This window comes from Thalassophryne amazonica, chromosome 16 (genome assembly GCF_902500255.1).
Source record: "Thalassophryne amazonica chromosome 16, fThaAma1.1, whole genome shotgun sequence".
NCBI lineage: Eukaryota > Metazoa > Chordata > Actinopteri > Batrachoidiformes > Batrachoididae > Thalassophryne > Thalassophryne amazonica.
This window is the reverse complement of record NC_047118.1, coordinates 42,851,042-42,865,255: the sequence shown is the minus strand read 5'-3', so window position 1 is coordinate 42,865,255 and position 14,214 is coordinate 42,851,042. Positions and strand designations below refer to the sequence as shown.

Sequence of the window (14,214 nt, the reverse complement as noted above, 5' to 3'; positions counted from 1 at the left end):
TGCTCGTTTTTTTTTCTCTGCTAAGAAAATGTGGAGTGTCATTTAGTTAAATAAATAAATAAAATAAATTAAAGCTTGTTAATGGTTCCACACAGAAATTGTACGTAAATTTAACTTGGTATATTATCTCACTTTTGCAAGAAAATGTTACTCACTTGTCATTTGTAAAATCTGCTTCCAAATGGTTCCAAATCTAATAAAGGAAAAATGTGAGGTACTAGTTTCTTATCTTAGAACGGACTCTCCTAATGTGATGCATCACATTCACCACTTCCTCCTTACTGATGAACATTCATGCACACACACAAGATCTGAACCACCGACTGTTCAGTTCCTGGAGACCTGATTCTTCCATCGGAGTTACAGTAAAGTTGGGTACTTACTCCAAGAAATTTGAATTTGCCAGTACCACTCCAGTTTTGCGAAGCGACAATTACACAACTCCTGGTTGGCTTTAGATGGTTGTGCCTCAGCTGGCAGAGGCAGTTACTCGTCGATTAAAATGTTGGAGTCAGGAACCAGAGGGTGTGCAGTTTGGTGACCTCAGAATAGCATCTCTGCTTTTTGCAGATGATGTGGTTCTGTTGGCTTCATCAGACAGTGACTGCCAGTATGCACTGAGCAGGTCTGAGGCTGAGTGTGAAGTGACTGCGATAAGAATCAACACGTCCAAATCTGAGACCATGGTCCTCTGTCGGAAAACAGCGCATTGTCCCCCTCTGGGTCAGTGGAAGAGTTACTGCCTCAAGTGGAGGAGTTTAAGTATCTCGGGGTCTTGTTCATGAGTGGGGATATGTTGGAGCATGAGACTGACAGACGGATTGGGATGTCGTCTGATGTCTTACGGATACTGTTCCGGATCGTCGAAGGAGCTGAGCCACAAGGCGAGGCTCTCAATTTACTATTTTTTTCAATTTATTTTCATTTACATAGCGCCAAATCACAACAGAGTTGCCTCAAAGCGCTTCACACAGGTAAGGTCTAACCTTACCAACCCCCAGAGCAACAGTGGTAAGGAAAAACTCCCTCTGAGGAAGAAACCAAGGGTGTCGATTTATACTCCTATCCTCACCTATGGTCATGAGGTTTGGGTAATAACTGAAAGAACACGACTGCAGATGCAAGTGGGGAAATGAGATTCCTCCGTCAGGTATCTGGGCTAACACTCCTGCACAGAGTGAGAAGCTTGAATATCCGGGAGGGGCTCAGAGTATAGCCGCTACTTGTTTGCAATGAAAGGAGCCAGTTGAGGTGGTTCAGGCACCTGGTGAGGATGCTCCCTGGTCATCTCCCTAGGAAGGTCTTCCAGACATGTTGAAATGGGAGGAGGCCCCGGAGAAGACCCAGGACATGCTGGAGATAATATTTACCAGCTGGCCTGGGAAAGCCTTGGGATCCCTTGGGAAGAGTTACAGGACTTGGCCAAGGATAGGGAATTGTGGGATGAGCTACTTGTTCTGATGCCACTGTGACCTGGATCCAGATAAGTGGCTGAAAATGAATGAATGAACGAACAAAAGGTTGGTGGTTCAATTCCCACTTGTGTGTCCAAATTTCCTTGAGCAAACGAGAAGAGAAGGTTAAAGCTCTTGGGGTGAAGGGATGAGAAGCATCACTGTAGTGTTTTAAGAATATGTTGCAAAAAACTATTTTTACTAGACTTGACACAGTTCTGAAGTAGAATTTACTAAGTACATAAAAAGTTACTGACAAAAACAAGAGAATACACCCAGTTAATTTTACTTAGAATTTCTGTGTGGAAATTATTACCACGTTTTTCCTGTTTAAATAAATTTCACTGCACATTTTTTCCAGCACAGTTACAAAACAAGTAATACTGAATATTGGTCTCCAGGACACTGCAATTAGCAACAAGTCTTCACAAGCAACTTGACAGACCTGCCTGCCTTTTATTTTGTTTTACATGATCAAAGATGACAACATGGCCCAAGATATGAGATGCACTGGTTCACCTCTATCTATCACAGCCCAAAATTTCAGAGAATATTCATTAGTTTTTACAGAGTTACTTATGGAAATTTTGTGGTCTCACTGAGTCAATCACTGACTGGGTCCATTAAACATAAGGATGCCTTGCTAGTTGTGAGGGTTGGGGGTGGGGGGACTTGGCATCCAGTGAAACAAAACACAAAAACAGAATAGCATTCTTTTTGTTGTTGTTGTTATGGCTGTGTCTGTGTTGTTTTTTCTTTTTCTGTCTGTTTTAAAAATGAAGCAGGGAACTTGGAAAGCGCAGACCCCTGCTAAAGTCCAATGGTCTTCTTTTCCGTGGTATGCATTTTGAGCCTCATACAGCCCAAAAGACGAAGCACTATCAGCCACACTGAGATGTTCCCACATAAAGGAACATCTCCCAGATGTTAATAAGGCCTGAGAAGATGAAAGGTAACACCATCTTTACTTCAGCAAACTACAGTATATTCTGTACCTAGCAAAGCCAAGACTGTGCCAATTGTCTGTTGTACACATTAACTTAAAACTACTGTAAGTACTACAATTGCTGACAGTTCGTCATTAGTTTGACATCACTCACTTTGTAGTTAACGCACTTTGGTGGCCTGAAATCTTTTTCTCAGATTAATTTCCAAGTAGATATGAAGCTAAGTTGTCTTTTGTGATGCAATAATATCTATGACGTGTGGCATCATACCTGTGAGTGGCTGCAGCAGCACCTTGGTAACACAGTCTCCCTGATACTGTCCGTACTCCAACACTGTGAGCTCAGTCTGACAAGGCTTGGGGTTCTCACAGCCTGGTGAAAGAAGAGCAGGACAAGTGTGAAAGAATGAAGTATAACTGTGACGGGATATGTACCCGCTTTAACACACTGCAGGGTGAGTGGGTTTGTGTACCATCTGTCCCCTCGATACACATCATATGTGTTTTGCCCTCTGAGGAGTTCTTTCCAATGGAGAAGTCAACTGTTTGTGTCTCCTCTTCAACCCAGCCACGCAACTGCAACACAACAGAGAATACAAATTGCGTTTCCCTGTAAATCGTTTATGTTACAAGAAACTATGTGTGTGCGTGTGCCCTACCAGGGAGAGGTAAGCTTTAGTGACGGTGCGGTCTTTAAAGCAGCGGTATGCTCGCCCGGCAGCAGCCTTGTTCAAGGCAACACAAAGAGCCCCACTGGTGGAGAAATCCAACTGATGACAGAACCTGGAAAGACGAAGACTGACAATGAACTGCTGCAGAAGATGGCATAGTGACTCTCAGAAGATGGCACAGTGATTCTGATCTGCTGAAATTGCCTCAAATCAAAAGGTTTCTAATTCTGAACCTAACAGGAGCCTTCCTGTTAGGAGTTTGGTCCTGTGGATTCCCCCTACAGATGGGCCTGTCACAGTATGTAATTACTTTTGTTGGACCACACACTGTACCATGGAATAATTGTGATAAATAATATTATTGTCATTTTAAGACTATTTTATGCACCAACAATGCAAGTGCACCCTTTTAAAGAGCTATGAATTATTAATTCTTAGGAATAGTCAGACATTGGAATGTGGAAAACTATTTGAATATTCATAAAATAAATAAATTTAAAATGCACACACAACTAAAAAAAAAAAAATGTTTCTTTGGCTCTGTTGTAAAGGGGGAGGGGGGCACACACACATTTGGAGTGTAGATACTGACTCAATCAAGTTAACTGGCTCACCTTAAACCCAATATGTTCCAGCCCCAGAGCTGTGGAATCAAATTTTGAAATCAACTACACTTATATGAGTTACTCTGGAATTATGCAGTGCTTTCAAGGAGTTGGGGTGGGTTGAGAGCACAGCTTCATATCTTCATGTATAACCACAAATCAGAAAGAGTTGGGATGATATGGATAATGTATTGCAGATGAAATAAACCTAGTGTGGTCAACTTCATCTAATTTCTTAGTGTACATCCATTCCTTCATTTAAGGCCTGCAACACTTTCCTAAAAATGCTGGGACAATTTATTCTAAATATAAGGACTAAATCAGCAATTTCACAGCCAGTTTTCTTGAGACAGGGAAAGGGGAAGGGAGGAAGGAAGGGGGGGAGCTACATAGCTCCCCATTTCTGGCAAAATTCAAACACAGATAGCAGATGAGAAAATGGCAGAAACGAAAGCAAAATGTGTCTCCACATGTTTTGTTTTCCTGTTTTTTCAGTTTTTATATGGCACCCAAGTCTGATAATTGCCATGATAACCCTGCTGATGAGTTTTTTTGTTTGTTTGTTTTTTCTTTTGTACGAGGATGGGTAAGAATCATGTATTTAAGATTCTTATGGAAACAATCGTAATCATGTACATACAATAAGCAACATCAAATTCAGCAAAAACTATCAGTCATGTCCATATATCATACATGAACTTGGTATAGCAATTACTGACAGGCCTAGCTGTGTGCATTCAAATCAAGGAAACTGGAAACTGCAACTTTCTCATATGCTGACAAAATATTCTCCCATACAAACTAATGAATGGATTAAAAGTTTGCTCTTAAATTAACCCTTCAATAAATGTATGAAGACTTGGCATCCTTGTTCTGCCACTGTCACGCTACGTTATCCACAGGTCTGAAAAGTCACACTCATGTACACTTTGCTGTTGTTGCTATTTCAGTAGTTCAAACCTGAATCCGTAGTAAGTGTCAGGATCGGCCAGTTGAGGGAAGCGGTGTCGAAGCTGTGCCTGTACGGTGTGTTTCTCGTACCACATTTTGCTGTCGATACGGATGTCCCAGTGCTTGTTCACCACAATAAAATCATCACTCTGGTACAGGACACTTAGGCTCTCCAGGCTCGCAGGTTCTGTGGTAACCATCTGTGACGATTCGCGATCAAAACTGCCGACCTGCAGAGAAAATATTTTGATATTACAGTGTACAAAAAGATTAGGTTCTTATCTATTTTAGATAAAATGTTTTTTAACTGCTTGAATACAAAAGATGAGCTGGTTTAAACAGCAATGGAAAATTGGTTTAAATTGACTAAGTTTAAGATAAACCTATTTTTAATTTTAACCTTTATTTAATATGGTTTGGACAATTATAAAGTTTTCAATTCACCTACATAATCATGAATCCATCAGTAATAAAATAGGCCACCCTGCATCATGAGCAATTTTGTTTTGAGTAAGTTTGATCATGTTAATACATTTATTGATTTGCCTATGTAACATTTTCAATGCGGGACGTCTGTCAAAGAGTATTTCTCCAGCGTTGCATTAATATATATTTTTTATTAAAATAAAAGATCTGAGAACTTCTTCCGCCACTGCCAGAGAACATCTGCACTTGTTAGCAGGTTAGCATCATTAGCGTGCAAAAACAATATGACAACACAGTGACAACTGCCAAACTTTATCCGGATAAGCAGCTTATAACCACATGATTTAGTTAATAAAATACTTTACCAATGCGTTTCAAAATACAGATAATTAGAACGTATCAGATCGTTAACAGAACAGATACATGGCTCCAGCTTCTTCCTGTGATTTTTGGTGGTTGCCAAAATGAAGTGCACTGCCGCCACCTACTGGACTGGAGTATGAAGCAATCTCACACAGAGAGCGAGAGCGAGAGAGAGAGAGAGAGAGAGAGAGTTTGAGCCCAACCCTCTTCAACCTATACGTCAAAGAACTGGCAAAATCATTAGAATAGTCTGCAGCACCAGGCATCACTCTAGTGGACACAGAAATTAAATGCCTGTTTTTCGCAGATGACCTGGTTGTTATGTGTCGACGCGGGTTGAGGAGCGGACCTGCGTCTGACTGAACGCAGCGCTAAATAACCAGAAAGCGGTTCCAAAAACAAAACAATTTTATTTTCCCCTATTCTGTGCAATACTTGTGAACAACATAAGATATGGTTTGTCTGGCGGAGTGAAGGACGGCGCGCTCTCCAGCGCCCAAAGGAATCGAAGCCCGGTGCTTCTGGACTCAATTTCACCGCCAAACACCCCCCCAGGTGGACACGACAAACTGACTCTGTGAAGGATAGAGAGGTGAGGTAAGTCAACAGCTACAACTAATACCCTTCAAAGGCACACACTATCAGCAACACATTCAGGTCTGAATTTAAGCTTTATGTAAATGAGCAGCTTCTCACAACAGGTGGAGGATCATCAGTCCGCACGCCACGGCCGTGAGAAGCGAGCTGCACAATTCTCATCAATATTCAAATATACTGCGTAACAAAATACCAAATTACTATTAACACTTATTCAGACAATCAATCACCTCTGATGTGTGCTGACAGCATGTGTCCCTCACCCGTCCTCCTTCACAGGCACAATGTGTCAAACCCAGGCGCGGTCCTCAGCGTCTCACAAACGAACCTCACAAGGTCGAGTTCCCGGCAATTCTGCTTGAACCACTCATGGCTTAAATGCAGAATGCCATCTAATTATCTGCTTCAGCTGAAAGTCCTTAAGTCTGCACGTGAGCATCATCCACAGGTGCTGCGAGTCATTAGGCCTGCACGTGGACATCCTCCACAAGTGCAGCCAATAATGTTGATGAGGGTGAAGGATTCTTCTGCCAGCACCTTCTCCACAGACAAAAACCAGATTGCATACCACCTGGAGAGCAAAGAAAAGAAAACAACACAAAAATATCCAGCCAAACCCCCCAACACACAACAGTACCCCCCCATCAATGGGAAGCCTCCCGGCGACCGAACAGACCAGGCCCGAGAACAACACCTCCCTCCGGGGTCCATGACAGCAAGCAGATGGCGTAACGCTCCCAAGGTCCACAGCAGACAGCAGGACAGGGCACCGCGGCTGGAAGGCCGGCTGGCATCAACAAAACCCCAAAAAAGTCCCACATACAACCCAACATACAAAAGAAAAAACACAAAACCCACCCAAAACCTCCCCAGGGGACCGTCCCATCCAACCCCGGGACGAAAAGAAAAACTACCAAATGCAAAAACCCAACACAGCCCCAACAACACAATACAAACACAAATTCACAAAGATAAATAACAACCAACCCCCCCCCCCCCAGAACAATATGCAGCCCCCCCCCCCCCCCCCCCCCCCCAGAAGACCTTTACCACCAGTTCTAGGAGAGACAACCAAAACCGGAATCCCACAGAGGTTCCCAGGTTTACATGGAGGAGCAGCGCCCCCCAGAGGACCGTACCATCAACCCCAGGAGGCCCCCTCCCCACAACCCAGGAACCTCAGACCCGGCCACACTTGGTGAGTCGGCCCCACAATCAATTCCCCCCCCAGAGGACCGTCGCATCAACTCTGGAGGTGGAACCTGGAAGGAAGCATAAAAACACAAAAATCCAACCCCCGGCGGACTTCATTAAAACACCCCGGGGGCAAATAAAACAACTGAAAAACCCTGTTACCTCCCCCGGCACCCCGAAAGACCCCAGATCACTCCCAGAGCCAGTCGTTAGCTCCATTTTGGCGAACGGCACAAAATTACTAAGCCGGGGAAGGAAACAGGAAGAACTAATCCGGTCCCAACCCCGAAGCGCAGCGGAAAACCGGAAATACGTCCGGTGCCCCTACCCGACCATACCTCCAGCCTATCGGGAGGGGCGGAACTACCGAAATGGCGAACGGCAACAGATCGGCCCACCCCTCCGACTGAGGTATGTTCCCGCTGCACCACACCCCGGTAACACCAATGACGAACGGTCAAAGGCCCACCGAGGCTGGAGTGGAACCGGGCCCTAACCAAACCCCCCCAAAAAACACCCCTGACAACCCCCCCCAGGTGCAGAGGTCTTCTGAGAAACACTCAGCATGACCAACCTGCACCACCCCACAACCCACAAGACGAACGGTCTTAGGGCAAGTGAGGTTGGGGTTAGGGAAGCAGGGAAATAAAAAACAACAAAACAAAACGACCCAATCCCAAACAGAAAATACCTAAATTCAAATGATAAAAACCGACGATTGGCTGAGTCCAGCCGAGCTCCGACCCGCCAGTCGTTCACTCCACCAGAACCGCCTCCAAACACCCAAACAATTTATAACCCCTCACAAAAAAACAAAAACAGCCCAAGAAACTAATTATGTTTTGTTTTTTTTTTGTGTCCATTATCGTGCCTGTCCCAGAACACCTGGATATACGTCATCACTATCTTTCTTGACGCTTATGTGACTGGGGCAATATGGCGGCTTCAGCTCGTCCGAGCTGCATGGGTTCATCCGCAAGAGGAGCCAGAGGTCCCGTCGGAGGAGTCACAGTGGGGTGAAGAAGAGGCGGCCCAGATCTGTGTCGGGGAAAGCCCCGAGACGAAAAGACCCCCTCTGAAGTCCGCCCTCTCTCACGTCCACGCTCCTTTATTGGATCATCCAGATGAATAACCAAAGATATTAGCTCATCTAAATCGTTTGGTTCGTCACGGACTGCTAGCTCGTCTTTTAATGAATCGTTCAAACCATCCACAAACACTCCTCTTAAAGCTGCGGCATTCCAACCGGACTGAGCAGAAAAAATTCAGAAATCCACGGAATAATCCGCCGCACTCCGCCTCCCCTGCCTGAGATTCAGCAACCGTTGGGCAACGGTATTTGTTTTCACCGGATGGTCAAAAACCAGTCGGCACTCCCAGGAGAAATCCTTAAAGGATCCTAACAATGGAGAGTTATTACTCCATAACGCAGTGACCCAAGCTAAGGCGTCACCTCGGAGCAGCTTCGTCACATATGAGACACGGCTACCATTAGAAGAGAAGGAAGCCGGTCGCTGAGCAAAAACCAGAGAACATTGCATCAAAAACGGAGCACAGGCTTCAACATTTCCCGCATAAGGCTCCGGATGACAAATAATTGGTTCGGAAGCCGAATCTCTGGGTGACAGAGTTATCTGCACCGGTATCGATGGTGCCGCAGCTGGAGCAGCAGGAAGCGGAACGGCTTGCGCTGCAAGCTCCGTAACGCGGGCATCTGTTTGTTTAATTTGGTTTGCGAGATGCTGTAATTGCTCCCATATTTTCTCCAAGTGTTCTCGGACTCTTTCGGCAAACGGAACCGCTTCTGCCGCTAGGTCCATTTTAAAATGGCTGGGAACTACTGTTATGTGTCGACGTGGGTTGAGGAGCGGACCTGCGTCTGACTGAACCCAGCGCTAAATAACCAGAAAGTGGTTCCAAAAACAAAACAATTTTATTTTCCCCTATTCTGTGCAATACTTGTGAACAACATAAGATATGGTTTGTCTGGCGGAGTGAAGGACGGCGCGCTCTCCAGCGCCCAAAGGAATCGAAGCCCGGCGCTTCTGGACTCAATTTCACCGCCAAACACCCCCCAGGTGGACACGACAAACTGACTCTGTGAAGGATAGAGAGGTGAGGTAAGTCAACAGCTACAACTAATACCCTTCAAAGGCACACACTATCAGCAACACATTCAGGTCTGAATTTAAGCTTTATGTAAATGAGCAGCTTCTCACAACAGGTGGAGGATCATCAGTCCGCACGCCACGGCCGTGAGAAGCAAGCTGCACAATTCTCATCAATATTCAAATATATTGCGTAACAAAATACCAAATTACTATTAACACTTATTCAGACAATCAATCACCTCTGATGTGTGCTGACAGCATGTGTCCCTCACCCATCTTCCTTCACAGGCACGATGTGTCAAACCCAGGCATGGTCCTCAGCGTCTCAAAAACGTACGTCACAAGGTCGAGTTCCCGGCAATTCTGCTTGAACCACTCATGGCTTAAATGCAGAACGCGATCTAATTATCTGCTTCAGCTGAAAGTCCTTAAGTCTGCACGTGAGCATCATCCACAGGTGCTGCGAGTCATTAGGCCTGCACGTGGACATCCTCCACAAGTGCAGCCAATAATGTTGATGAGGGTGAAGGATTCTTCTGCCAGCACCTTCTCCACAGACAAAAACCAGATTGCATACCACCTGGAGAGCAAAGAAAAGAAAACAACACAAAAATATCCAGCCAAACCCCCCAACACACAACACTGGTATTGCTGTCTCCAACCAAAGAAGGACTACAACAACTTGACCTTCTATACAATTTCTCCCAAACCTGAGTCCTGACGGTGAATCTAACCAATGATATTCCAAAAAGGACTCATCCTCCAGTCATACAAATATAATTTCTTCCTGGATAAGATGGCCCAAGAACACACAAAAAACTATACCTACCTCAGAATAAACATCAGCACCACAGGCAATTTCAACAAAACTGTGAATGACCTGAGAGACAAGACAAGAAGGGCTTTTTAATGCATCATAAAGAACATCAAAGTGGACATCCCAATTTAAATCTGCCTCAAAATATTGGACTCCATCATAGAATCCATTTCTCTTTATGTTTGCAAGGTCTGGGGCCCGCTTGCCAACCAAAATTTTGCAAAATGGGACAAATACCAAATTGAGACTCTGCATGCAGAATTCTGTAAATCCATCCTCTGTGTCCAACAGAAAACACCAAACAATGCATGCGGAGCAGAATTAAGATGATACCCTCTAATTGTTAAAGAGAGCAATTAAATTTTATGGCCACCTTAAAAATAGTGACTCAAATACACTCCATAACAAAGCCCCAATCCACAGACAGACTACAGAGAGATCCCCCCTCAGCCAGCTGGTTCTGGAACTCTCTACACAAACACAAACAGGGCCACCAAACAAACCCTATTAGACAAAACCAAATTATAAGAAAACAAAAATAAAACCATGTGATGCATTGGAAAAAGTCAACCAAAAACCAGAGTAAATTGGAATGCTATCTGGCCCTAAACAGTCAGTATTATGTGGCAGAGTACTGTGACCAACCCAAAGCTCAGGAAATCTTTGACCATGTACAGACTCAGTGAGGACAGCCTCACCGCGGAGAAAGGCCACCACAGACAGACCTGGCTCCCCAGAGAAGACAGACTGTGCACATACTGCTCACAACACGAGGTGGGGGGAGCGGCAAGCTGCACTTCCAAAACCACCTGCCAGCTTTACCAAGACATCAGACACACCACTGCCCACAGATCACACACACCCAAAAAACCTTGCAAGTGTAGCAAGATAAAGTCCGGATTTAAAAGACGTTCCCGTTAGAGGAACGGCGGTGGGATCGAACCCTGGACTGCTTGAACTAAAGACCAGAACTCTACCAGGTCAGCCAAAGGGGAATTCCCCCTTAGCCAAGCTAGTGGGAACTTCTTTTCAATCCGGACTTCATCTTGCTACATATCTCCCCACCATTTTTGACTTTGTCCCGAAGTCACAGGTGCATTTATGCATGTTCTGTGACTACCCACATCCTGCCAACAACGGCAATTGTGACGGTAGGACCTTTGTGGCCGGGACGGCAGTGGGATTGAACCCTGGACTGCTTGAACTAAAGACCAGAACTCTACCAGGTCAGCCAAAGGGGAATTCCCCCTTAGCCAAGCTAGGGGGAATGTCTTTTCAATCCGGACTTCATCTTGCTACACAAGCATGAACAATATAGAAAAAAAAACTTCTGGAACTGTTGCGTGACATACAACAATGCACAAACACAGGTGCCCAAGGGGTTAGAGTGCTTGGTTTTAGTGCGAAAGGTTCTTGGATTAAACACCGCCCCTGTGATATTTTTTCCATGTAATTGTAGAGTTGCATCAGATAAGGCATCTGGCATAAAACTTGTGCCAAATCAATATGCAGATCTGCTGCGGCTGTCCTGAGTGAAAGCAAGGGAGCAGCTGAGGGGACTTGGATTCCCTTACTAAAATAGATGTTTGATATCATTGTTGTTGTTTAAATAGTTTCATTTAGTGTCAATTTAACAGAAAATGATGGGGATCAAATTTAGTTTGTTAACAATGACCTGCCATCTCAGGTCAAAGATTGTAGATGTTTGTCTGTTGCGTGTGTAACCCATGGTTATTTTGTCCAACTTACTGGTTTATTTTTATTTTTTCCTTCAAACATTAGAATTTTTGTTGAGTTTAGGTTTTTTGCATTTACCATGACAAATATCTGAAGCTTTTGCACAACAACCATTTCCACATAAATTCAGCATTATTTCATCATAAAAGACGGAGGAAGCAATCAGAGTGCTGCAGCCATACTCTCATGAGCGCCACTAGCTTAGCTTATGGCATGCTAAAAGTGGACACTCTTGTTTTGGCCGAACTATTATACAGAGCTGCGCAGGGTCAAAATTACTTTCATGGCATCGAGCTGCACGGAGAAAAGTAAATTTCTCTGCACATTCCCTCGGTCGAATGCGTGAAACAATTCTTTGACCCATGATTTTGAGCATTAAATCTGTTTTGTAGATGCACAAAAGTGTTGTGGAAGTTCAGTCCTGTAAGTTTTGAGCCCAGGAGAGTGAATGTATTTTATGAAGAATATCCTGGTGAGTCTTGCACATTTGTGGTCATGAAATGTGATTGAAAGAATACTTTTGAGTAATAAAACCAATTGAGATATGCGATTGTGTGGAGAATGTGACTGTGACTTTGCTGGCCGTTGTCACTGACGAACGGTCCCCCCTAAAAACTGGTCTGCCTTGCCTTCACTGCGCATGCGTCATTAGCCGTTTCTGCTTAAAACTGCACTCCAGTCATCATCTATCTCAGCGACAGATATCTGAAGCTTTTGTACAACAGCCATTTCCACATAAATTCAGCATTAGTTCATCATAAAAGATGGAGGGAGCGATCAGAGCACCGCAGCCACTCTCACGAGCACCACTAGCTTAGCTTATGGCAAGCTAAAAATGGACACTCATTTTGGCCAAACTATTATACAGTTTTTGTATATTCTGTTAGTACACGCCCGCGGCCGACGTGCTTGATGAATTCCTGTGCAAAAAGTAGTTCCCAAACAATTCTGTATTTGCGATGACAGTGTGTTTTCATGGGTAACAAAAACATAAGGAGTATATTTGGCACAAGAACTTGTGTAAGTCGTGTGTTTTTATGCCTAAATGATCGTAAGTCTATGGGTTGCCGCTGACTTTACACCGAACGTCCTCTGGTGGCCATTTCTGGCCGATGAACACATCGCCAAGCTCAGTAGAAATACATGTAATTTGGTCACTTTTCAAAGGGGTCAGACTCATCAATAAAGTCAATTTAATGTACAATAGTTCATTTCAGGTCAGGTTGGTGTATAAATCTCATCGTTTCAGGTGGTGAGAGCTGTCATCTGGTTGTTAGAAGCAAGTTAGAGACAAAAACCATATGATTTCAACAGTGGTTTTCATCAGGCAGCCAGTCGTGGAAGTACGAATTCTCGCCTTCGGATTGGCCACTTCGCCGGAAGTGACATGGCTCCGTGGCAACCCATACTCACACTCATCCAACAGCATCTTCTCATGTCGGCAAATTCAGCACTGGGTCAGGCGAAAGTAGTCCGGCGAGCTATCCCACAATGCCAAAATAGCAGAGATATCGCTCCAATGAGAGTGGAACGCTGAGCAGGGTACGCCGCAGCTACACGGGCTGCTAGCTGATGTGTTCACTTTGCGTCGGTCATTTCAATGCCTCATTTCTGCTTAAAAGGGCCTCGTTTCTGCTTAAAACTGACTTTGGAATGATTTAAGAGGTTTTATCTTGTCATCTGATGGTTAATAATCCCATTAGTCCATTTGATCGCTTTGGGTGAAGAGACTGTGTCTTAGACAAGCGACTGAGCTCCAAAATGACGCATGCGCAGTGGAGGCAGGGCGAACCAATTTTTAGGGTGGACCGTTCGGTCTGCAACACCATGTTAGCTCCCACAGACATTATATACATAAATGCTTCATGGACTGCTCCTGCCTATTGGAGCTGATGTATCTGCGCCGCCACCATCTTGGTCCCTTGCACAAAAGCAGCACAAAATACCAACATATTTGTTCATTCTCCATCGACTCCGGTTGACTCTGGTGCCAGCCTATTGTGAAGAAACCTATCCAATATGGTGGTGACGCTGGATTACGTTGCAGCAAGTCATGAGGCGTCTATGTATATAATGTCTATGGTTAGCTCCATGGAAATTAAGTTAGCGGATACACGTGCTTTCCTAAGCTAATGCACTTGCATGTGAGATTTAAGCTAACCCAACATGTGCACGGTGTCACTGAGGACCCCTCCCCATAAGGTTGTGATATGCAATTAGTTTTCACGGTTTGGTTGCTGTCCACTGATATATGTAAGGATTAAACAACGAGAAGCCGTGCATTATACGGTTTGAATGCACGACGAGGAGTCTAAGACACCACGACGCGAAGTGCATTCAAA

The 14,214-nt window shown here is 44.5% G+C and overlaps 1 protein-coding gene and 1 long non-coding RNA gene across 2 annotated transcripts in view; one reads left to right on the top strand and one right to left on the bottom strand.

Moving 5' to 3' along the window:
- rpusd1 (RNA pseudouridine synthase domain containing 1) overlaps positions 1-5,501 on the bottom strand; it is a 7,109-nt gene extending 1,608 nt beyond the window's left edge. The window contains exons 1-5 of the mRNA XM_034190777.1: positions 5,419-5,501; positions 4,637-4,827; positions 3,060-3,183; positions 2,874-2,976; positions 2,672-2,773 (exon numbers count right to left, since the gene is read on the bottom strand). Of these exons, the coding sequence (XP_034046668.1) occupies positions 2,672-2,773; positions 2,874-2,976; positions 3,060-3,183; positions 4,637-4,827 (520 nt within the window). The 5' untranslated portion in view covers positions 5,419-5,501. The remainder of the gene's footprint in view (positions 1-2,671; positions 2,774-2,873; positions 2,977-3,059; positions 3,184-4,636; positions 4,828-5,418) is intronic.
- Positions 1-13,930, top strand: part of LOC117528186 — a 20,666-nt gene extending 6,736 nt beyond the window's left edge. The window contains exon 3 of the long non-coding RNA XR_004565692.1: positions 13,920-13,930. This is a non-coding gene — a long non-coding RNA (uncharacterized LOC117528186). The remainder of the gene's footprint in view (positions 1-13,919) is intronic.
- The last annotated feature ends 284 nt before the right edge of the window (positions 13,931-14,214 follow it).